We start from the raw sequence: 24721 nt of genomic DNA, 5'->3' as shown, positions 1-24721 counted from the left end.
ATCTGAATCGAGTCAAATAAACTATAAAAACAGAAGCTAAGAATACTAAGATTTAATAAACTGTTTATAAAACAGGAAATGGGGGCAATGGGTTTAATAATATGTCTGATTATATTTTACATTAAAATGTAAAGATTACACTCTGGCTACAAAGGCATGATATTGTACATGGAATTGGCAAAAATACGAAAAGATGCAGGAGTACTTTTAAATTTCTATAATTTGCATTCCTGTGTAGCATTGCTGGTATCATCATAGCAGGACTAGCAGTGTGTTTTGCACTAGTCTGACTCCAGATTTAAAGAGCCTTCCAATAAAAGCTCTACTGAGTACTAATAATTAAAGATAGGAAACATAATTCATATGCTGTGAATGGCTAACTGTGTTACAAAGTCAAATGAGGAACCACATCAGCAGTGGCACTTTAATGAGACAATACCGAGGGTTTACTTTTAACTTGTTTGAGGGCAAAACACAAAAAAAGTGCTGTTTTTTATGCAGTTGCTGGTTTTGCAGATTTTGGCCACACTGTTAGGATTCTTCCGCTTGCTTGGTGCTGTTTGGTTTAACAGCATTTGCAACACCACATTTGATGGTCCTAAAATAGTTTATTATCAGTATTGCATGCCTATAAAAAAGAAAGAGAGATGGGAGGGGGAGGATATAAAAGAAACGTACCAGAAGGACTGAGTCTATTCCTGGAGCTGCACTCCATCTCCTTCCAACAATGGGGTTTAACCTCACGGCTGGCTATCAACTATCAAAAGGAAATCCAGCTCTGAATTTAATTTCACTTTACCTAACAGCTAAAGTCCAGTAGGCTCTGCCTGTTTTTCTAGTACTTTTTCTCTCTTTTTATTATCTGCAACTACTCGCTTTCAAATCTAAAAGCCACATTGCTGCAGAAATTAAAAACAAAATTATGGCAGCAGCAAAGAAAAAGAGTGAGGAGGAACAAAAGCGCCTGAGCGCTCTCTTTCATGCCTACGATGTGGATAATTCCGGGAGGATTGAAAAAAATGAATTCAACACCATTTGCCAAGAACTCCACGTCTCGTCCCAGGAAGCAGAAGGCATTTTCAATCGCCTGGATGTCGACAAGGATGGCACGGTGACCTTAGAGGAGTTCCTTAGTGGCTTCAAAGAACAGCACCAGGAGGAAGAAGATGATGCTGAGGAAGACACAGACTCCTCAGCTGGAGATAAAAAAGAGCAGGTCCTATCCAGGTGAGAAGTGAAAAGTCCTGGGTGCTCTGAGTGTAGTTAACAGCAACTTGTCATAGCAAAATGTGTAAAATATGTTTTTGCCTGCATGCAGCGGTCTTCTTTAATGGTAGATTAGGATTTATGAAAGGTTTGAATCCAACTATTCTTGTGGGTACGGATCGTGTAGTTTAAGATAACAGAAACTGATACTTTGACCTGACAGGAAGCTGAATATGAAGATAAATTAACACTGTTTTCAGATGACTTACTTGTGAAAATGTGGACCAAGCATTGCTGACATGTCCTTAAACAGGAAGCATAACCAATAATCTGGTTCATTAACCTGATTTTTACTGAAGAACAAAGTGCGATGTACTAATCTAGATTTTTGTGTGTGTTACAAAGCATTTAACAATATCACAGCTGTCACATTTTGTAAGATATGCAGTTGAGGTATCTGGTTTGCAGAGCAGTCTGTAAAATCAGGTCAGTGGGCATCCACAGGTGGAGGATTGTTGCTTAACCTGCCAGAGGCAGTAAAAACCGAACAATGTGCTCAGTGACTTCATTGTATTCCACGTATTGCATGCAAATTTTAGCTTTTTTTGTCAATGGATCCTAATGTTTTTCACACAAGGAAGCCATCCTTAGATAACAAGCATAGGTTGGGCTGTGTTACCATGGCAGAGCAGGAAAATCAGGCAAATGTGCCAGTGTGCCAAAAAGTGCTGACGATGATGAACAAATAAAGTAATTTTGATGTAGAAACAGCATTTCAATCACAAGGTAGAAGCTGCAATTACTTTTTAGCAAGTTGAAAACTACATATGAGGTTTCTTTAACCTGTTGTAAATGATTACTTTATAAGACAAGGACCTCAGGCTCATTATGATACCTGTTAGTGTAACATTAGAGTATTTTAGTATGTTTTGTTAATTTTTGTGTATTTTCCCATATAAACTGCAGTGGAAATGGGAAATTGCTGCAGTGAGAATACTTACAAAGACTAGAGAGAACATATGGCTTCCATGTTGGTGTATGTTCATTAGTTCCATGTTAAATCCAGAATTTAATTTAAAGTCCTTCTCACCACATGCAAAATCTTAAAATATTAGGACCCATCTCATCTTAAAGACCTCATAGTACCGTATCAACCAGGTAGAGCACTTTGCTCTCAGACTGCTGGTTTACTTGTGGATCCTTGGATATTTCAAAGTAGAAGCAGGGAGGCAGGGTCTTCAGCTTTCAGGCCTCTCTTCTGTGGAACCAGCTCCCAGTTTGGATTCGGGAGACAGACACCCTCTCTGCTTTTAAGATTCGGCTTAAAACGTTCCTTTTTGATAAAGCATATAATTATGGTTAGATCAGGTGACCCTGAGTCCACCTTTAGTTATACTGCAGTAGGCTTAGGCTGTTGGGGGCTTCCCATGATGCACTGAGTGTTTCTTGCTCACTCACTTTTTTCACTCTCTACATGTGTAGTTGTTACTAATCACTGCCTCTCTTCCACAGAGTGTTTTTGTCCTGTCTTCCTCCCCTCACCCAGGCAGATAGCCGCTGCTCCCTGTGCCTGGTTCTGCAGGAGGTCTCTTCCTATTAAAAAGGAGTTTTTCCTTGCCACTGTCATCAGGTGTTGGCTCATAGGTGGTCATATGATTGTTGAGGTTTTCTCTGTTTTCTCCATCTTATTGTAGGGTCCTTATCTCATAATATAAAGTGCCTTGAGGCAACCGTTTTGGTGGTTTGATACCATATAAATAAAACTGATTTGAATTTGAAAGGTCCTCAGTATGATATAAATGTAAAGTCTACTATCAAACAGTTACCTCTTAATATTATTGTGTTGAAAGTGATAACTAAATTCATATTTATGTATACATGTTTTTTTTTTTAAATCTTCGCCTCTATTTAATGTGATTAATAGTCAAATAATAATTTATGCCTGGAAAAAATGGAAATTTGGGCTACGTGTGTGTCAGTCCGTTCTTCGTCTCAGTTACAAACTTCAGTTTATTCAGCTAGAACGATAATAGCCTTTCGCCACAGAGCCACTTTCATTTGGCCTGAAGCCCAGAGCTCTATTGTTAGGAAGAGAGGCGGGAGTGATCACACTGGCAGGTAGCGATGGCAGGCGCGTTACCTGAGGCAGTGAGCTTTTTCCGTCCAGCTGGCCATTGGCTACAACAATCTGTAACATCACGCGTGAAGGCTAGACGGGAGCAAATGCTTTTATTTTAATGATAGTTTGGATTGTTTAAAATGGATTTCTTTGATCAAAACTTTTGTAAACGCACACCGGCTGTGGTAATGTTTGGATAGGAGCGGATTAACTCTGGAAGTTTGGAGTTTGGACTACTTTTGTTTTTTCCTGGTGTCCGGAAAGTAAAACGCTGGCGTTCCTGTAAGGTTTCAGGGTTTCATCGTCTCGGTGGTGATTGTAATTTACCGAAACGCCTTCTTTTTTCCCCCCCAGCCAGCCACAGCCCCCTATCAAGGGAATGAGCGCAGAGGAACAGGACCGGCTGCGGTCCCTCTTTCACGCCTACGATGTGGACAACTCCGGGCGGATCGAACGAAACGAGTTTCTCACAATTTGCGCAGAGCTACAGGTGTCAACAGCCGAGGCTGACCGAATATTTGACCAGCTGGACGTCGACAAGGACGGCACTGTCACCCTGCAAGAGTTCATCAGCGGATTTCACGACCGCTACGAGGCGGACATGGAGTCAGAAGGAGGCGACCCGTCCGCTGCTTGGGAAGACTTTGAGAGCAGACTGAACGAGCAGGCCAAGTTCATCCCCAGGTGAGAGTGAACAGCTGTTCTCTGGTCGGTAAGGGCGGTGGGTACAGACGGGCGGATGTGTTTAAAATATGGAAATGTTCAGGAGATATGAGTGTGTTCAACAGTGAGCGCAGTGTGCGTAAAGGTGATAGTGACAATTAATCTTCACAGGGAAAATAGCACCTCTAAAGTAAAGCACACATCTAATTTAAAAAGGTGAACTCTGGGAAAGATCCAGTAGAGCACATTTCAAAGTTTGCTGCTACAAAACGACGAATCCATATCCAGCAATGACTAAAATCATTATTAATAATATGAAAATGAGAGTGCGCCTGTGTGAAACACTCTGGATGTTCAAGTTTTTGTTTGTTTGTTTTTTCCAGAATGCATGTCAGCTAAAGACAGGCATTAATGGTGACCCCCCTCACACACACAGGTGTATGGGAAGCTGCAAGCTGTGCAAATCACTCATGTTCTAACATAAAAGCAGACAAGGGGAACAAACTCCAAAGCATGTTTAACAATTGTGCCATTAATCCATAAATCAAAGTAATTCCAAACAAAAATTCAAACCTAAAAATGTTCTGTTATGATTGTTTAATTTATCTTCAGTTATAGTTTGTAGATACAGAAAATAGAAATACATAAAAGGCAGTTACCTGATGTTTTGTTGCATTTTTAAAGTTCCTCTTGTAAATTTTATCCTTTTTTCCTTTGCGTCACTTGTGGGATCAAGCAGGGTCAGCTGAAATCACAGTTAGTTTGTCCACAATGAAGTGTTATATTTTAAAACATGTATGCCGATTGGTATGTATCGATCGGTTCAATCAGTTCAGTCTCATTCTTGGTCCAGGTGAAGAAATCTTGGTTATACTTATACACTTCCTTTCTTGCTCTATAATGCCTGGTGTTCAATTGGATCACGCATCAGGACACTCACCTTGAATTTAATATTTAGAGGTACTGGAATAAACATTTTCTGACCATCAGGCAAACAGAAGAAGGTTACACTAAAAAAAATAATACTGCTTTAAAAAATTGAGGTTTTCCTTTAAATAAACACTTTAAACAAAATAAATTCATCCATTCCTTTTTGGGTAGGTACAAAGACCTGCTGAAGCTGTTCTCACTTTCAGTGATGGTTGTAAAATCTCTATTCAAAGTGAGTTTGTTTCACCTTATTTAAGATAATAAAAAGGAAAGCAGATTAAAAAAAACATAAACCAACTTAGCCAAGACTTATCTCACTGTGTGAAAAGAAATAACCACAAGAATCGCGGACATGTAATAACACAACCTGTATAAATATGAATGGAAGCTCAGGACATTCCTGTTTACACTATAGCACATCTATATCCAGTCTATATGAATGGTCACATGTGTACAGGGGCGTTAGTGTAGACAGAAATGTCTTTTTTTATTTAACTAAAGCTAAAGGACACTAAAATTAAAACATCTGAAGCAGTTACATAATCACGTGTAGCATTAGTTCAGATAAGCCATGAAGCCAAGTTTAGCCACAATCCTGTGAGATAACAGCTGATCTCAGTGTAACATCATCACCGACATCATGGCTGAACTCAAATAGCAAATTTCATATTGTGATTTTATTTTGCTAAATGCTGTTTCTGACTTGATCAGTGTGGTTTGTGCTGTCACTGTTGCTGGCACCAGTAAGACAATGTTGGGTCCTTGCTGCTGCTGTTCTTGCCTTTTGGCTTTTAATGTGTCCTGATGGAAGCACAGAGAGATCCCAGAACAGATCCATGTAGCAGTTGACTGCAGTGGATCTGTGAATGTGAATAATACAGCACAGTGTAGTCGGTGTCATGACAATAGATACTGGAGTACTAGAGTGTGATTAGAAGGTGTTCATCCTGCATTTTCGTGCTTCACCTTCCATAACTGTAGTACTCACCTTCGTTGTAACACCTAATGTGATGTTTTTAAATTGTTTTAAAAGTCTGTGCTCTTTGTTGGAGGAGAGGTGAGATGAAAAATAAGAAATTAAGAAGCAGAGAAGGTTTTTTCTCTCTCTCTTGGCCAGCGGTGTTATTTATTCCTTAACTAAGGTTCCAGGATGTTCTCTGCCTCTGCCCCTCTGACAGCTGTGATAGGCTCCATGCACTGGATACATGAGCAATAAAATGGATGGATCGATAATTTCTCAAAACTTTCTACAGGTTAGACCTCCTAGTGAATATTTTTATATGCAAACTCAGCATTTTCCACAGGGAAATACATCAGTGTCATTGAAAATAACACTGTGGTGGGCTGTATCTGCTATGGTTTTTCATGTAGTTCTTAAATCTTCCTGGTAAGTATATTAAATTCCTTATTATGTCATCGCTTTGAGTTTTCTTTACTGATTATTAAGGTTTCATGATGCCCCCCAAAATCAACCATCATAACATATAAGAATGCATTAAATATAACTCAGGGATGCAGTTCATCAACTGCTGTGAGGCTGTTTAGTCGGAAGAAGTGTGCGGTTTCTGACTTTTGATTGAACCAGTTTCAAAAACGTGACGTCTCTTCAGCCTTCATTGCTACTTATTTGACCAGGTAAGTCCTGATTTAAATACAGCACTGTGCAAAGTCATTCCTCTTTTCTTTATATTTTGTTAGGAAAATGGGAAATGATTGGTTGAAATGTGAAACCATACATGGAAATATAGTATATAAGGCAAAAAAAGAGTTGGTACCATTCTTATGAGTTGATATTTCCTTTATTCTTTAACTCCGTCTCATTCTCTAAGTAATGTTCAGCAATAGTTCCAGGCTTCTTGAAGGACATTTGAAGCTCTTCTTTGGATGTTGGCTGCCTTTTGTTCGATTGTCTGTCCAGATGATCCCACACTGCTTCAATAATATTGAGATTCGGGCTCTGAGGAGGCCAGTCCATGACTGACTGTGTTCCACTGTGTTTTTTCTATCTGAATATGCTTTTACTGCTCTGGAAGTGTGTTTGGGAGCACTGTCATGCTGAAACATGAAGCCACTTAGAATTCGCCGTGCTTTCCAAATAAAGCAAGATCCCCCAAACCATGACGGAGCCTTCTCTGTGTTCTACAGATGACTGTAGACTCTGACTGTTATACTTCTCTCCTGATCTCCATCGTGCACACTGACCAAACATTTGAAACCAAACATTTAAAATTTGGATTCATAAGACATGGTGCAACTGATTCAGTCCAGTTAAGCTTTTTCTCTCCGTTTCTCTTTATGTTTTACATTTTTGTAGATTCAGCTAAGGAAATGAGAATAAATGATGTGTTTTGTAACAAGCTGCTAGTAACAAAGTGCCTAAAGATACAGTTTAAAACTGATTATTTTCCAAAGTGGTTTGTTATATGGCTCATCCTGTGAGTTAGGTGCATTTTTTATGCTTGAATTATTCATAAATCAGTATTAAGTGATAAAAACAGTTCTCTGAAAATGGTCACATCCAATGACTGGGCTCGATAATGCTTACTCGCTTTACACGCACTGTAGACCTATCTGTGTGTGTGGCCACTGGCCTTACATGGGACTTTTACTCATGCTGTTGTGTTGCGGATCAGGAAATTGATTGTCACGGTGGTGCCGTCGGATAAATGCACTCTTTCATCTTCAAGCATTTATAGTCACTGTTACATCAGTCAGCTGAGGGAGGATAGTTTGGAAAAACCAACACACGCTTCACTTCAGACAGATGTCTGTTTTTCAGGAGCTGAAAAGATATTTTGTGTGAGAACAAGAAGACAAGTCAAGAGCAAAAAATCAATTTCTTCCTTCTTCAGAGTTTTGTTATGCTTGAGACTGATCTAATGAGTTATGAATTTTGTTCAGTCTCTCAGCTGATGGAGACCGAGCCTGGAAAGATGGTTTGACCTATAAAAGGCTCTCCATGCTTTCACCGCTCGGTTTTCAAGAATTTTCTTCTAGGGGTCAAATGTCTCTACTCTGTATTTGTTGACATGATCAACTGTTTACAAAATTTGCGTTTGAACACAAATTTCATATATAAAAACAAGCTTTTACAGGGTTTAATTTGATTTCATACTTTAGGCTTTTGCTTTTCTGAGTTTTCAGCGGCTTTAGATCATGTGACCTACCTAACAACTGCTCCTGTTTGTATCTTACCTTCGCAGGTCTGACGTTAGTTTGTTTGCATGCATTTCTATCATGACCAGTTTGTGTATGGCAATGTATGACTGTATGTACATGAAGCAGTCTATGTATGCACAGGATTACAGCCAGTAATATCAGAAAGCAAACAAACACTCTACAGCTTTATGGCCCACTTTTACCATCGGGGTAGGATGTGAAAATACAGAACACTTTATCACCGTATTACCATAATCACTCCGAAACGACATTCATTGGCTATATTGCATAATGAAGTAGCAGATCTTCGGGTTTAACACACACCAGGAAAGCTATTTTGTTTTCAGGGCAAATAAATGAGAGGTTGTGTCACTGGGAGGCAAAGTGACATACATGAAAAGAAGCATTCGTTAAAAATCAGTATTTAAAATTAGAAGAGTTATTCCAACATTAGATATGACTTAAACTGACACACAAATCATTTGTTTTCTACTTGTTAAATCATCTTTAAAGGCCCAACAAAAATGTAGATTTGCTAAATATCTCAATTATGTTAATTGCTGTCAGGGTGTAGAGGTAGATAGAACAAACTTTATAGCAAACCTTCTACTGAGCTGATGAAATTCTTTCTTCAGCCACTCAGAATAAAGTGGAACAGTTTGTCTACCTGTCAGAGGAGTGTTGACCTAAGGCATTCTCAATTTTGTTTATTTAGTGTTTATTTTGTTTAATATTAGTGTAATTAAAGCTGTACTACACCCTGACTCATTTGTTACACTCCATTTTTCATATCGTAACATCAGTCTTGTTAGCAGATCAAATGAAAATCAGAACTCCAAATGCACAATTGCGAGGAAAACATTTTCCCACAGTTAAAGACTTTTAACACTGTTACTGTAATCCAGTGTTACCTACAAGAAATAATCTGTTGTCTGCCATTTATCTAATTAATAATAAAAAGGTACATTCTTTGTGTGTCCGGACCGCCATTGTTATTAAGAATATAAAACAAATACTCAATAAATATTCAATAAATAATTAAACCTCTTGTGCATTTGTTGGATAACGTCTGTTTTTAGAGCATATTCAGCTGAGTCCAAACAAAGACAGAGTTGTTTGTTATTCTATCTGTGTTTACCCCAGAGTGGATTTTAAATAAACATTCAAGACGTGAGTGAAGTGCATTTTCAGCTTTAACTATAACCCTATGATGACTTTTGTATCATATTTGATGCATGAGTTTCTGAGACCTCGTTCTCATCAACATGATCAATGCTTGCCATAATTTCAAAATGTTATGGACAAAACTCTTTTTTTGTCTAAAATTAACATTGTTGTTAACATAAAGTTGCCAAACACACCCGATGTATGAAATACCATACAAAAACTATATAATACATATATCATAAAAATATATCATACACAACATGATATAGCAAAAAAATGTTTGTGGATTTTGTTATAAGGGTTGTTATAAGTTTCTTATAAGTTCCAAAAAATCAGAATTTTCTGGCTATTTTTGATTGGTTGGTTCTCACAGGGTTAAGGGGATTTAAAAAAAAAACAATTCATGAACTGTTTAGGAATTATAGACATTTTTTATACCCCAACCCAGCCCAGACGAAAATCCTTTGAAGTCAGTGACTGAGGTCTAAAACCCATGGACATCACCAAATGCTGTGTTTTTTCCCTTGAGATGCTCCGCCAGGTTTTTACTGTAGACACCTTAAGCTGCTGCTTGTTTCTGAGTCTCTCTGCCTTCATTGTCTTATTTCATAACTGAAAGCGACTCTACTAGGTTGTGATCAGGTGACTGACTTGGCCATTGAAGATTATCTAATTTCTTTGGCTTGAGAAACTCTTGGGTTGCTTTTGCAGTCTGCTTTGGGTCATTATCCATTTGCACTGTGATTTTACACTGTGCCTGATCAGTATTAGAAGAGAGTACAGCCCTGTATACTTCACAACTCATCCTGCTACTTCTATCAATAAACACTTGTGGCCCAGTTCCAGTCACAGCCATACAAACTTTTCTCTTCCCATCACTTTGATACAAATTAACCTTAGTTTCATCTGCCTGAAACCTGTTTCCATTACTGTATTTTCTTATGTTTTCTGGCTAAGGCTAATCTGGCCTTGAACTTCTTGAATCTAACCAGTGGTTTGTATTTTGCTGTCAACCCATGAAGATCTCTCATGATTGTAGACTTTCACAATGATATGTCTTCCTCTTCAAGAGTTTATTCTCAACTTGGTTAGATGTTGTAAAGTTATTTTCTTAACCGTCAAAATAATTCTGTCATCATGCACAGTGGTCTTTCAGGCCTTTTGGTGTTGCTGAGCTGGTCATTGCATTCATTCTTTAAAAAAAATAAAAAATAAATTGCTGATTTGATTTGGCCACTTTAAAGATTTTTGGGTTTAATTTGGTTTTTCAGCCTGATGGTGGCCTTTCCTCACTTGCACTGACATTTACTCATACTGAGCATCCCTGTGAAAAACTAACAAATTGTATTTCAACACTTGGAGTCAACTTTAGATCTTTCATCTGCTTTATTGGTCATGAATAGGGCACAGACCTTACTTGGCCATGAAAATTGTCAGTCAATTGTCAAGTGCTTCTGAAGCTCTGAAAATGGGAGACTATGTATAAAAATGTTTATATTGTTTAAACAGTCACTGCCATCTTTTTGCAAAACCATTGAATTAAAGCAGGAAGGCTTCACTTCAATCGCATCTTGATTGTTTTGATTTAAAATAGACAAAACTACAAAAATATTTATGAATCAAACCGTACAAACCAAAATTCTTCAATGTAATCCTCAATTTCTGTTAGCAAAAATTTGTTTGCAGAGATCTAATTTATCTCCTGATTTTTCTCCAGGCGTGAGCAAGCAGCAACACTGTATCAGAACATCAGTCTGACTGAGCCCAGACTGATTCCTCAGTTTGAGAAAGTCATCCTCAACTTCACCAAAGAGATCAAACAGCAGAACTCAGAGATGGAGAACTTGGCACTTGCCATCAAACGGTGAGCATCATGCACACACACATATATGGTCAGTTATGATCTGTGAACGATTAGCAGATGACCTGCTCTACATACTGATCTACGGCCACCCTAATGAGCATGTGGCAAAGATGTAGACAGGACGAGTATGAACCACAGGAGAGAGACTTGAGCAACCAGATCATAACTAAGCGGTATAAGTACCAGTGCATCAATGTAGACTGAACCTCTTAGTTTGACCTGTTGATGTTAGACATGACATCATTAGTACTTTAAAAATCAGGAAACACTGGTTGGGCCTTTCCCTACACATGACGTACAAGAAGGCTGAGAACAATCGATGTAAGTATGCACAAAGGAGTTAATTCTGCAGCCTAAAAAATATAAAGCAACCTGTGACTGAGTATTTGCTTTAATCTGCTGAATGTTTGATTTTGATGGCAACATAAAGCTTACACAAACAAACCCAGGATAGTAGGTGCAGCAATATTACTTTGACAATAGCAAATCATAGCAAATAAACATAGGTAGAGAATAATGTGCTTAAAGTGCAAAAAGTCAATACTTCTGAGACATGTGGAGAGTATTCCAACTGCTCATCCACGTTGTCACAGTGGCTGTTATCGCAGTGGAAGAATAAAAGAACTACAGCAACTTGTCCCTAAATTGGTAAAACATGTAATATTATGAGCAGGATTACTGAGTTGTGAAGGACATAAGTCTCTAACGAGCAGCTGACTCAGTAATTACTGCATTATATAAACCTCCTCTTGCATTTAACATCAGCACAAACACTGTTCTCAGGGAGCTTCATACCATGGGTTTCCAAGGCCAAGACCTGAATGCAAGCACAATGTCAAAAGTACTGGATGGATCGGTGCAAAGCATGCCAATCCTACTAGGAGCAGTGGAAGGGAAAGTCAAGCTCACTTCCTGTGAAGCGATGAATTAAGTTTCCCTGTCTGGCAGTCTGATGGACAAGTTTGAGTCTGGCCAGTGCCAGGAGAACCCGAGCTGTGTGCCAGCTGTGAAGTTTGGTGGAGTAGGGATAACAGGAAAGAAGAGTGTGAGTCAGGCCCTCTCGTCTAACATCAGTATCTGGCCTCAAAAATGCTCTTATGTATGACTGGACAAAAGTTGCATAACTGTTTGATACTGATAGTCAAGCTTGTTTTCTAAGAAATTACAAATGTTTTTGTGTCAATCCAAATGTCAGTCGAACAATAAATACTGTCACAAATCAGAAAGTTAAGTTAGCGTCAGCTGCCTGGATCACATGGATAGCAGTTTCTGGAGTCTAGTGAGGTGATCTTATTACTGTGTTACAGAGCACAGGACCAAGCATCAATGCAGCTCAGCGAAATGGAGGAAGAAATGGACCAACGCATTCAAGCTACCGAGAGAAAAACACGTGAGCAGGTGGGACCAATACCGAGCCCACACGACACACATATGAGACCCTCCACTGCAGACCCATGACTTTGTGTTTTTACACTGTTTGCTTTTTCCGGCTAGTTGCTATGATGTGTTTCTTTCCCTGGAGTTTGTGTAGGCAAAGTGATAAGCAGGGCGCATTTGTTCAGCTCTTCCCTCATGTCAAACAAACATACGCAGCCGTGTAGCAGCTTACTGATCCCAATTCAGACACGCCTGCTGATCTCACAACTCTGTGGTTATAAAACAGCAGATAGCTCGAGGTGCTGGGGCATGTTTTATCCTCTATTCTAAAATGATAAGGCTGTATGTGTTGGTGGTGATAAGGATAGTGGTGTGTGGGTGAAGATGATAATCTATAAAGAGCCAGGTCAGCTACATCAACATGTGGCTGACCTGAACTTTGAATTGTTTAACCTGCTTTTTATTGACTGATGAAGTTAAATCTCTATGAATTCTGTCTGTTTGTCAAATGTATCCACATCCACAGCTAGAGAAGGCAAATTTGTTACTACAGCAGCTTTTTAATGCCTAAATTTAGATCTGTTTATGTCTTAAATATATTGTCTATGAATTAAAAGCCCCTGGATTTTGAGCATCATGAAAGCTGCAGATATTTCCCAAAATCCTGCAGAACACATAATCAGTGTTTTGTGGAAAATGACAAGCTTTGATAACAGCATTTAGCTTTCCATAACATGAAATAAAATGCAATAAAAGGAAGAAAAGCTGACAAAGACTGGCAGAAACATAAAGCATCACTTGTTATATCAGGAAACAAACCATTGAATTTATTTAAACACGTTGATTTTATCTGCGGTTCTGACGTTTCTTTAAAAGTTGTGAATATAAACTCTGTTTTATCACTGTGCCTAAAGTTATGTAAGTGTTCTCCATTGACTCAGCTAACTCGGGCGCTACTGTTTGTTTTGTCTAAGAAAAGCACACAAAATTAGAGGGCGGTCACCTGTATCCTCTCACACCATGATATACACACTGTCATATCCTGGCACCTGTAACGGAGGAATTTATTTTTGGAGATGGTACATTAAAAAAGTTTTTGATTCCTCAGACCCTTCATCAAGGGGTTTAAAATCCACCTTAAAATGGCTTTATGCAGAGTAAGAAGCAAAAAACCAATCGCACACATACACAAACACACAAATCATACAGTAAACTGCCTTTCTGATGCAACTGATTGATATATTTCCTGTTTGGGGGGGTTGTATCTGTGCTTTTGCAGGAGAAGAAGCGAGCAGAGGCTTCGCTGAATGAATTACGAAGAAGTTATGAAACTGAAGTGTGTGAGCTGCAGTGTAAGATCCAGAGGATGCAGATGGTACATTTTTCACTTGTCTGACTTCTGAGTTCTGGTTTTAGCATAATACAACATAATTGCTGTAGTGGTGGTCTTAAACATATTTATATGATACTGACACAACGAGGATTTTACACTTGAAACAAATTTATATCCAAAATGCTGACTTTAACTCATTTTAATTATATTAGTACATTATTAGTACATTAGTATTGGTATACCATTCAATTTATACCACATTTTTCTTAATGATTAATTAATTGAGTAAATAAACCTTTGATTTTATATATTATGTTTATTGAGGATGAAGAATAATTTTCTGGGTGCATTTTAGAACTTAACACCTTTGAAAGCAGGAAGCAGCTTCACAGAGTCCATTAAATCTCAGCTGGACCTCTTTAACTGAAACTTCACAGTAAATATTTGGATCAGCAAAAACTACTGTCTCAATCTGACTGAGGTCCTTCTTATTGAAGATTTCAAGTCAGCTGTTTACAAGGGAGGTGATTTCATAAAATCTTGAAGAGCTGATCAAGCATGAAGAGAAGCAAGTTATTGTGTTGGGTTGGTCTTAATGAAGACATCTGTGTATGTCTCCATGCATTTGCATCAGGTCTGAGAATATGCACGAAAAAAAGCATCCTGAAAGTAAAAGGTTAAAACGTTTAAACTGATTTGTAAGAGCTGTTCATTGAGACCGAGGCTTTTTTGAACCAATTAGAATCGAAATTTCTGGATGCATTTAAAAGTAAAAGTAGCCCACAAGAGTGAGTAGGCCGAATAATCTTTATCCTAAACATTTCAACTTTACCAGATAGAGGAGAAGTACAAGAACATCACAGTGAAAGACGAGAGCCCAGCCTTGAAGAAGAAGATCAATGAGCTAACACTGGTGAGAGTGAATGTATTTGAACTCATTTATACCGTCATGATGCTTCCTGCTTACAACACACAGCTGTAATCTTCTGTTTTGCTGCTTGTCTGTGCATCTGCAGGAGAACCAGCGGTTAAAGCAGGAGCTGCTGAAGTCTCAGACCAAAGTCGCCTGCCTGCAGAGTGAGATGGACTCGCTGAAGACCGAGCTAACCGATCAAAGCATCAACTCCGAGCGGTAAATTGGTTTGGTTGCTTTCGTTAAATAATTTAAACCCTCAGTACAGATTTTGACCCATGGTCCATGGAGTTAAAGTTAAAGCTGAGTACCACATCTAATTAGCCACATGTTATTTATACTTTTTACTTTTTTACATCGATGATTAAAAAAGAAACAAAAAAAAGAAAAAAAGATTTTACTTCACATCATTTAGCTCTTTCTAAACACATACAGACACCAGTTTCACTGCACACTGTGAAAGTCTAAACCTCCATTAATGATGAAAAGAAGTTGCAGAACAGGTTTTATTTCCACCTTTTTCTTTCCTTGTTTAAAGATTAATGTGAACTTGAGAAAAATAAATATTTACACTTGTAAAACCACTGAATACACTTCATACAGGCTAAATGTACTGACTCTGGAAGAATCCACTATACCTTATCACGCGACCCCACCCCTGAGCAGAGTAACAGAGACAGACGACGGAGGCACAACCTCTCTTGGTTGTCTGTCTGCATGTTTGCTCCTGGGAATTTTATTGTGTTGTCACAGCTGAAACAGGATATCCTGGAGTGCCTTCACACGTACAATAACATCTTTGGGAGCGTTACCTAGTAACGGACGCAACAGAGACAAAGGGAGGAGAAAACCCCGCCTGCTTCTGACTCACTGGGTTGACACTTTTGTTCCTCCATCTCTGAGGAGTCTCGCGTGTCTTTCAGTAACTTTGCACAACTGTGACAGACGTAGAAAAAAGGAGACGACTGTATAAAAATATCAGCCATTATTTAATGGGGAAAGTATGATGATTTTATTCAAAATATATAATATATTCAAGATTGATGTTTTAACAGTTCTTACATATCACAATAAGAAAAACTTCCCAATAAACCATTTAGCAGGGAAAAAAGAAAAAGCAGAACAGAGGAGGGATCCCTCTTCCACAGCATAAAAAGCAAGAATTATAAGAGCAGATGTTTATATTTTATATTACCTACCTTCAGACAGCAGACTGTAAATAAAAGAAGGCCATAGTGCTAAAGCCAGTTTTCTGTGTCAGGCTGTAAGCAATTTTTGCTTACTATTGGAATCACCTCACTTCTGAAGCAGCCCCCAGTGGCCACTAGAGATACTGCAGGTTTTGGTATCCATGTTGGTTATATTTTGCAGGAGCTGCTGTTTGACTGAAGATCCTAAATTTATGCCGCAAAGTGTTGCATCTTTAATTTACTTTGGTTGCTTCCCCTTCTGGTTTAACAATATAAGAATTAGTCAAAATTAAGCCTTTGTAGAATTTATCATTTGAAAGTAATCCATACATTTAAGGAGTTTGTGTTGTTTAAGCTTTGTGTAGAAACGGTGGCCCTAAACAGTGATGAACATCATGTAAAAAACAAAAAACATACATAAATATGTAACATTTTAAATATTTTTTTTAAATATAGATAGATAAATTCATGCTTGTCTTCAGATTTAGTAACAATTGGCTCCACAATGTAGTGGTTTACACATTCACCTTAAAAGAAGGAAGAAGGGTATCCAGTGTAAAGCTCTGCCAACTCAAAAAATGTCAAATGTATTTTTTTTTTTTTTTTTTAGATTTACTAACTGTGTTTCTGTCTGTCTCTGTTTTCCTGCAGAGACGAAGAGCTCATGAAACACTTCTCTGATGAGCGAGACATCCTGGAGAATCAGATTGAGATTCTGCAGTAAGCCAGATAATAACACACACACTTACTGAAACTGATTTTACGACGTTGCCTACATTTAAAATGTCTTTATTTTTCTCTGTGTGTGTGTGTGTGTGTGTGTGTGTGTGTGTGTGTGTGTGTGTGTGTGTGTGTGTGTGTGTGTGTGTGTGCATATGCAGGACAGCCAACAGGAAGCTCCATGACAGCAATGACGGCCTGAGAGCAGCTCTGGAGAGAATAACGAGGGTAAAGCTGAACACTTCATAAACACTTAATAAAGCTACTTTATTCACAAATGAAATAAAGAGATTTTAAGTGTCTTCAGTTAGCAAATTTTAGTATCTTGGATTGATTTAATCCACTCATTTGATTGAACTGCAGCCTATTTTAAAAATTCATTCAATTTATCCTAAAAGCTTTACATAAAAATATTTTTTTAATTATGTTTTAACTCTATAACACCAAGGGACTCATATTTGATTCATGAGTTTTGGGGACGTCTACATCATCAGTGTGAATTTTCTTCTCAAAGATGTTTTTATCTAAAATTAAAAAAAACTGTGAGCAATACATTGCACAAAAATACCACATGTATTAAAAATTAAAGCTCATCTGTGCAAAATAATATTTCATTAATTTAACTTAGCAGTAATTTGAAAAACATTTAATTTTCTGGGAATTATTAAATCATTTAGGCTTTAAGGTGTCATTAAAAACTATGCACTGCCTTACAATATAACATTGTTCACATGTAACATTATAACGATACATTTTATAATTTATTTTTGTTTCTTGTGTGTGGCAGTCCAATGGAGGATCACCAGGAGAATTTAAGGAAAGAAGCAGAAGTAAAAGCATCTGCTACACATCACCATATGCATTATTAGACAGGTACGGTCTACAAACAACACAGATGACAAAGAAGAGCATCTATGCATTAAATTTACATGTATTAATCATCTGTATAGTCTCTGCACTGGCACATTAGAGCTGGTCTTACACCAAAAATGAAATTATTTTGTTTTCCTAAAAAACAAATATATATATTTAAACTGTTTTATTTTTATTTTTCAAATAAATGTTGAAGTTACTGTAGAGTTTTGTTGGCTCCGACAGTGGTTATCGCTACATTCAGATGTTTTTGGAACTGACAAGGTTTTTTTTCCAGAACATGTGACTTTTTTATTTGTCTAGTAGATTTTGCTGCGAGTTATTTATTTAAGCCGCTGTGAGAAGCTGAACCATGAGGTTCTGCAGTTATCCGGCATAAAGGTTTTGTTTTTGTACGATAAAGCAGCAAATACAGGCCCAGTTTTGCACTAATAACAACTTTCTGCATCTTAAAAAGAGACAACAAAAGTATTTTCTTTTGACCAGTGAATACGATGTATGTGAGGATTAGTTTTACCTCTCTGAAATGTTAATTAAAAAAGATTCAGGTATGTAATTATTACAGTTTTAGCTTGTGGTGATGCCTTTTGGCACTTGTACAGGCATTTAGGCAGAAGCAATATGAAAACAACATATTTATGGGAGTGTGCACACAAGATCATGTACTTTATACAAAAACTACACATGCACATAACATTTTAAAATATCATTTACAGGTTTTATATATAACTTAAAAATTGATCTATCATATGTTTTCAGTACTTTACTTTATTACTATTCATTAAAAACAATGTAGACTATATAAATGTTATTACAAAAGAGCGTATTAACCCAAAATAAGCCCATCAAATTAAAAAAAAACCCTCAATCTAGCTTTGCAGGTATTCCATCAAAAATCCTACAAGAAAACCAACAAAGCTACTTTTGTGTTTTTTATTGCCTTTCTCTTCCTCAGGTACTGCCAGCGCATGGACGAGTACCCTCTGTTCAGCCGCCGGCCCAGCGGTGACACCCTTGCGTTGGCCATGTGTGACCCTGGCCTGAGGCGCAGGCACAGCAGCGAGTGTGAGGAGGACAGCCTACCCGAGATCTACGTGGACAGCGGCCTGTCGACGCTCAGAGGCTCACATGGAGGCTATGACTCAGAGCATGAGGTCAAAGGTCAAGAAGAAGAGTACGAGTCCAGTCCAGGGAAGAAAAAGGAGGACGACGATAACAACGACAGTGTAATCGGAGAACTCTCTGACACTGAGGTAAGACCATAATCATGTCCAGCTTATATCTACATATTTGTTTTAACGAGTCTAAGACTTAATAACATACTAACTAACAGACACAACAGATGTAATAACTTGAAGAAGAAAGGAAGTGGGCTTATAAGTCTGTGGAGACGTTTCACCTCCAATCTAAGAGGTTTCTTCAGTTATAAAAGCAAAAGATGGAGAGTCCCGGGTATTTAACCCTCAGTGGGGGTGGTCCCCTCTGGAGGTGGTTCTTGATCTGCTATTGATCGCGTGCATCATCACATGAGCCATACTGTGAAAAAAGGCGTTACCATCTCTGGGGGTTAAGGGTGAAGCCACTGTGAGACCTCGCCCCACCCTATCATGTGACCTATTGAGGTCACTTGCAGTAACAGTGGAAAGACTTGAATGGGCGTTGAAGTGCTTGGAAAGGGTTCCCAACCTTTGTTGCACACACAGTGTTCATGGTGATGGCCTCTTTTGCTCCTTCTTTAAGCCATCTGTCTTCCCTCCAAAGAGCTTCCTTTTACCTTTTAGTGTAGATCTACACCTGAGTCTGTGGAGTGGCTGTTTGGTTTCTCCAGATCTCCAAGCACTCCTGCACTTTGATGTTTAGCTTCTGTTTGGAAGTTTGATCTTGGGATGGACCAGTTTTTGCACCGTCATGCTTGAATAAGTTTCTCCGACAAACCTGTTTGAAAAGGGATGACCAAGTTGTTCCATAGTGCTGTTACCTATGATACCTGTGCATACACCATTTTAATTCCCTCTTTTTCAAGCTCTTGAGACCACCATGACCTGGATGACTGAGAACCTACATAGACGATAATAATTAATGATTAAATACAAACTGGTGTTTAAACACATAGAGAGTGAAAATAGTTAACTCCAGGGAAAAAAAGCGTATTCTTGCCTTGAATGCTTAACTATCTGCTACTTTGTGTCTACATCACAGCCAACAGAGACACAGGATGGGGAATCAGCATTCGGATCAGACAGCAGCTCAGTTTTGGACTGGAAGCCGTCTGAACCACCAGCTCCAACAACGAGAAAGGCCCTCAGTGCCATCAATGTTCAGGTGAGAGAGAAAATTATGAGAGGAATCATAAAAGAGGGAACGTTCTTTTTTTTGTAAAAAATGTCAGAAAAAAGGGATTATTGGGGTTATTGTTGAAATTTAAGTTACAGTCAGATTTCTGGAAAAGTTTGTATTATTATTTAGAGACCTTACCAGACTTTGTGACCCTTCGTCACGATACTGTAGAAAGACAAATGTATGAGGAAGGTACATCTTGCTCTGTAGTAGCTATGGCTGTGGAGTTATTATGTGTAAGTCATCGCTAGTAATAGTTGAGGAAACTGCAAAATGGTCAGTGCTGATGATAAAGTGAATTCGACTTGAAGCAAATGTGCAGAAAAGTTTCCTGGAGAACACTATCTCCCTGTCACCGCTACAGAAGGAGGACAAGGACAGCACTGACCTGGGCTACATGACGTCTGAGAAGGCTTACAGGATCGTGTTAGCTGGGGATGCTGCTGTGGGGAAATCCAGCTTCCTGCTTCGCCTCTGCAAGAATGAATTCAAAATGAACTCCAGTGCAACTCTGGGTGAGCTGGACACAAACTAAAAGCAAGCATTTTAATGTCATGTTCTCTTCTCTACAAGAAGCCTTGTAAATAAAAGCTTGGAGGAAGTTTCAGCTGACTAGTTAATGCTTAATTTTTGTACACTGTGAACTGCGATAAAATAGTATAATGTAGTTATTCTGATCAGCTGTTAAACACTTTCACCCGCTTCCTTCTTGACTGGATCTCCTTTGTGTTTTCAGGAGTGGATTTCCAGATGAAAACACTAATCGTGGATGGAGAGCCCGTGCTGCTTCAACTCTGGGACACAGCGGGGCAGGAGAGGTATGTGTTGGTGTGGATAGTACATGTTGCTATTTCTTGACAATAAATAGCACTTCATTAGTGGAGTACATAAGGTTTGTAATTGTGTACTTTGAGACATCTCCTGTGCTATTTTCAGGTTTCGCAGTATTGCGAAGTCTTACTTCCGCCGGGCAGACGGTGTTTTGTTGCTGTACGATGTCACCTGCGAGAAGAGCTTCCTCAATATTAGAGAGTGGGTGGATATGATCGAGGTAAAGCAATACCCTCCACAGCTATACAGTTACCACCTGACACACTTTGAAATGAACTGTCCACGCATTAGAAACATGTATAATATAGTCTATGGTTAAGTGTGTCCATTGTGACGCTGGCAGCATTTGTGTTATCAAAAGACATGTTTATTTAAAGATCACATATGATAATTCTGCTTTTTTTCTTCATTTACATGCAGCCAATATGTAAGTGTTGGATAAGCATGCATTCAGTATGATTTGGTGTTCTGTGTGTGTGTATGTTTTTTGTATATTTGATCAGTGGTTTCCTCATATAATGCACTGTACAGAAGTTTGTGCTCAGTGTAAAACACAAGTTTACCACACCTTCGGTAACCTTCATACTGATGTATAAGACACAAGAGGTTTCAAGAGGCTTTTTTTTTTCTTGGCAGGATGTGTCCCACGAGGACATTCCCATCATGCTTGTGGGTAATAAGTCGGATCTTAGACAAGATGGAATTGGTTGCGTTCCTACCAGCTACGGGGAGAAACTTGCCATGGTAATTACAAATAAAAAAACCTTAATTTTACCAAACATTTACATTTACCTGTTACACCTCCAACTTTGAGAGAAATCATGTAAACTGTAACCTGTAATTCGAGGAATGAATGGCAGTAAATAAAAATGTTAAAACATTAAACGTTTTCTGTCTTTGACCGACAGACATACAACACTCTGTTCTGTGAAACTAGCGCCAAAGATGGATCCAACATCCTGGAGGCTGTGCTGCACCTGGCCAGGTGAGAATCACACGCCTGATTATTCCAAAACAAAAAAAAAACTGTGGGACTTCATGAATTAGACATAAAGAAGGTAACAGTTTGATATTTTGTCATTAGTTTAGTGGGTGTTTCACTTCGTTATTGGAGGATGGATGTTGTATATACAGCTTATATCGCATCACTAACTAAGCATTGCCAGTGTTGATCAGTAAGACATTAAGAACAACAAGTTTAAACGTCCACCAAGGGATACGTCATTGTATGATAACAATAAATACTGGTTGATCTTTCGTTTTACAAGTGAAACACTTTCTTAATTGTTAATAATTTTCTGCATTCTGGCATTTAAAAGTAAAACCAAAGAGTCCTTAAAGGCTATGTCCACAGCTTTTGTTTTGGAAATATTTTTCAACAATGACTAGATGTAAAAAAAAAAAAAAAAAAAAAAGTTTGCTGGGAATCTTGTGTTTTCATTTCTCATGAACATGTTTTAGCCTTTATTACAGTTACTGTAACTATTGTGAAATTAGCTGCTTGATGAGAAAACATTATTGACAAGGAACAACTATAAATGTCAAAAATGTCTAATTTTCTTTTTCTTTTTTCTTCCACATTGCCATCTTTCACCTGTTTACCTGTCTTACCTGTGTGTTTTTTCCACCCCACAGACAGGTAACAAAGTTCGCCAACTATGAGGAAAAAAGCAGTCGTCAGTCGCTGCCGATTTTAGACGCTCCCAGGAATCAGCCAAAATTCTCCTGCTGCACCTGATCAAACTCGTCAGAGGCGAACCTCCACACTGGACTTAATGTGAACTGTGCACATGCGAAAGACATGAAAAGCAGAGCAGGAACAAATTATCAATGTGAATAACCGCAGCTGGATTAAGAGGGTGAAGTAAAGAAGTGGAGAGACGGGACATTACAAACGTTTATTCGCTAAATCTTTTAACCGCTGACTTTGTCGCTGGAACTTGGCTTAAACCTCTCGCCATGTCAAAGTTTTTTTCATTATGTTATAACAAATTTGCCTTTTTCTGTTTGGTGTAATTTACACTGTTTGACTAATTGCACGGTAAAGCAGGTGAAACAGGAGAAGCGAAAGGTAGATGTGAGAGTAAAGTAGACTTTTAATGTGAGGTTTAAATCTGAGGCCAGGTGAGTGAGTATGGTTGTGATATTTTTATGTTGATAAATATTTGCACATGGCAGAAAATAGAAAGTTAGTTTGGTTTATGTTCATGACAAGAAAGTACAGATCCTGATATACAGTGTTGCAAAAAAGTATGGTCCCCCTTCCTGATTTTTTTTTTTTTTTTTTTTTTTTGGCATATTTGTCACACTTCAGTTTTTATATGATGATTTCATTTATTAAGGGGGGTAAAGCTGTTCAAATCTACCTGATAAAGTAATTCCTCTTAAATCTAGTCAATGTTAGAGTCACCCTCAGCACCTCAGCAGCAGAAATGGACAGTGAGTCTTTCACATCCCCGTGGAGGAATTTTAATTCACTCTTGTTTGCGGATTGGCTTTAATTCAGCCACATTGGAAGGTTTTTGAGCATGAATGGCTTGTTTAAGGTCTCAATCTGATTTAAGTCCAGACTTTGATTTGTTTTCAATTATTCAGTGGTGGACTGGCTGGTGTTTTTTGGGTCATTGTCCTGCTGCGTCACCCAAATACGCTTGAGCTTCAGGGCATGCTGTGTTAGTTGTATGCAGATGTGACAGGACTCAAACTCTCCAAAATGTTAAACTTTTGGTTAATTTGAGACAAGCTTTTGTGTACTCTGCCATCGACGGCAATTTTGCTCAGTTTCTTTGTCTTTGTTGCATATGAACACTGACCTTAACTGAGACAAGTGAGGCCTGCAGTTCTTGCTCTGGGTTCTTTTGCGACCTCCTGGATGAGTCGTCGATGTGCTTTTGGAGTAATTTTGGCAGGCTGGCCACTCCTGGGAAGGATCACCACTCTTCCAAGCTTCCTCCATTCGTGTATAATGACTCTCACTGTGGTTCACTGGATTCCCAAAGCCTTAGAAATGACTTCATAAGCCTTTCCAGACTGATCGATATCAATGACTTTGTCTCTCAGCCATTTCTTTTGATCATAGCACGATGTGTTGGGTTTTTGAAATCTTTTAGCTTGCTCCACTTTGTCAGACAGCTTCTGTGGTTAATCACAGAAGCTGTTAATTCATGATTTAACAAGGGGAGCCAATTACTTTTCCACACTAGACCAAGTAGATTTTGATAGCTTTTTACCTTAAAGAAAAGACAAAAACATTTAAAAACTGCATTTTGTATTTGATCTGGTTATCTTTGTCTACTATTAAAATTTATTTGATGATCTGAAACATTTAAATGTGACAAATATGCCAAAAACTATGACATCTAAAACTAAGTGGGTGAATACGTTTTCATGGCACTGTAGCTTTGCTCACCACTGCAACAATCATGTAATTACATTTGCGCTCGGTTATTTTTCCTCTATGTACAGATTTGAAATGTTTCATGTTATTTATGTTTATGGTCATATCAGAATTTACCGCCATCATGTAGACACTAAGAATCATGGGAGAGCCTAAAGTGACAAAGGCTCGTTCTCTGTTCATCACAACAAACCCTGGTGCAATATCGCAACCTACAATCTTTATTATTATGATGCCACAGCAGTGTTACTTTTTCGTCTTCTCATTGAGGATAGCTTTGTGTTATAGAATATATTATCTTAGGAAATGACCCAATAGTTTAGGTAAACCTTTAAATCACTAATTTATTACACAATGAGTAATGATTAGGAGGTAAGCATGAAAGAGAGGCGACAGAAAGCAGAGTATGGCTTTAACTGTGTAAAGTTGTAATCCTGGTGATTTGTTCCAACTCATTTTATGGATCTCTTTTATTAATATTAGAGAAAGAAACATTTATATTATCTAACCGCTGAATAACTGTAACGGTGTCTGTATGCTCGGAAATAAAATCACTGGTTGGAGCTGGAGAGGCAGTTTTTCTCCTTCAGTTTTTCGCTGGTACAAAAATATTTAAAAAAGTAAATGTTACACATGTGAAGA

At 38.3% G+C, this 24721-nt stretch overlaps 1 protein-coding gene across 1 annotated transcript; it reads left to right on the top strand.

Moving 5' to 3' along the window:
- Window positions 1-922: 922 nt before the first annotated feature.
- On the top strand, window positions 923-24648 carry rasef (RAS and EF-hand domain containing). The gene is made up of 18 exons (XM_039620850.1): window positions 923-1227; window positions 3680-4009; window positions 10962-11108; window positions 12416-12506; window positions 13765-13860; window positions 14654-14731; window positions 14835-14950; window positions 16573-16641; window positions 16803-16869; window positions 17429-17514; window positions 18470-18767; window positions 19714-19836; window positions 20216-20366; window positions 20588-20669; window positions 20788-20902; window positions 21319-21426; window positions 21591-21667; window positions 22318-24648. Exons 1-18 carry the CDS (start codon window positions 923-925, stop codon window positions 22418-22420), a joined length of 2442 nt encoding a protein of 813 aa, XP_039476784.1. The 3' UTR covers window positions 22421-24648.
- Window positions 24649-24721: the final 73 nt, after the last annotated feature.

The sequence above is a fragment of the Oreochromis aureus genome, linkage group 12 (assembly GCF_013358895.1).
Source record: "Oreochromis aureus strain Israel breed Guangdong linkage group 12, ZZ_aureus, whole genome shotgun sequence".
Lineage (NCBI taxonomy): Eukaryota > Metazoa > Chordata > Actinopteri > Cichliformes > Cichlidae > Oreochromis > Oreochromis aureus.
Note: the sequence above shows the minus strand (reverse complement) of the source record. Positions and strands in the feature narration are given on the sequence as shown.

Coding starts and splice junctions, on each gene's coding strand:
- rasef (XM_039620850.1), top strand. CDS start 923: ATGGCAGCAGCAAAGAAAAAGAGTGAGGAGGAACAAAAGCGCCTGAGC. Junction 17,515..18,469: donor CCATATGCATTATTAGACAG/GTACGGTCTACA, acceptor TCTCTTCCTCAG/GTACTGCCAGCGCATGGACG. Junction 19,837..20,215: donor TCAGTGCCATCAATGTTCAG/GTGAGAGAGAAA, acceptor TCACCGCTACAG/AAGGAGGACAAGGACAGCAC.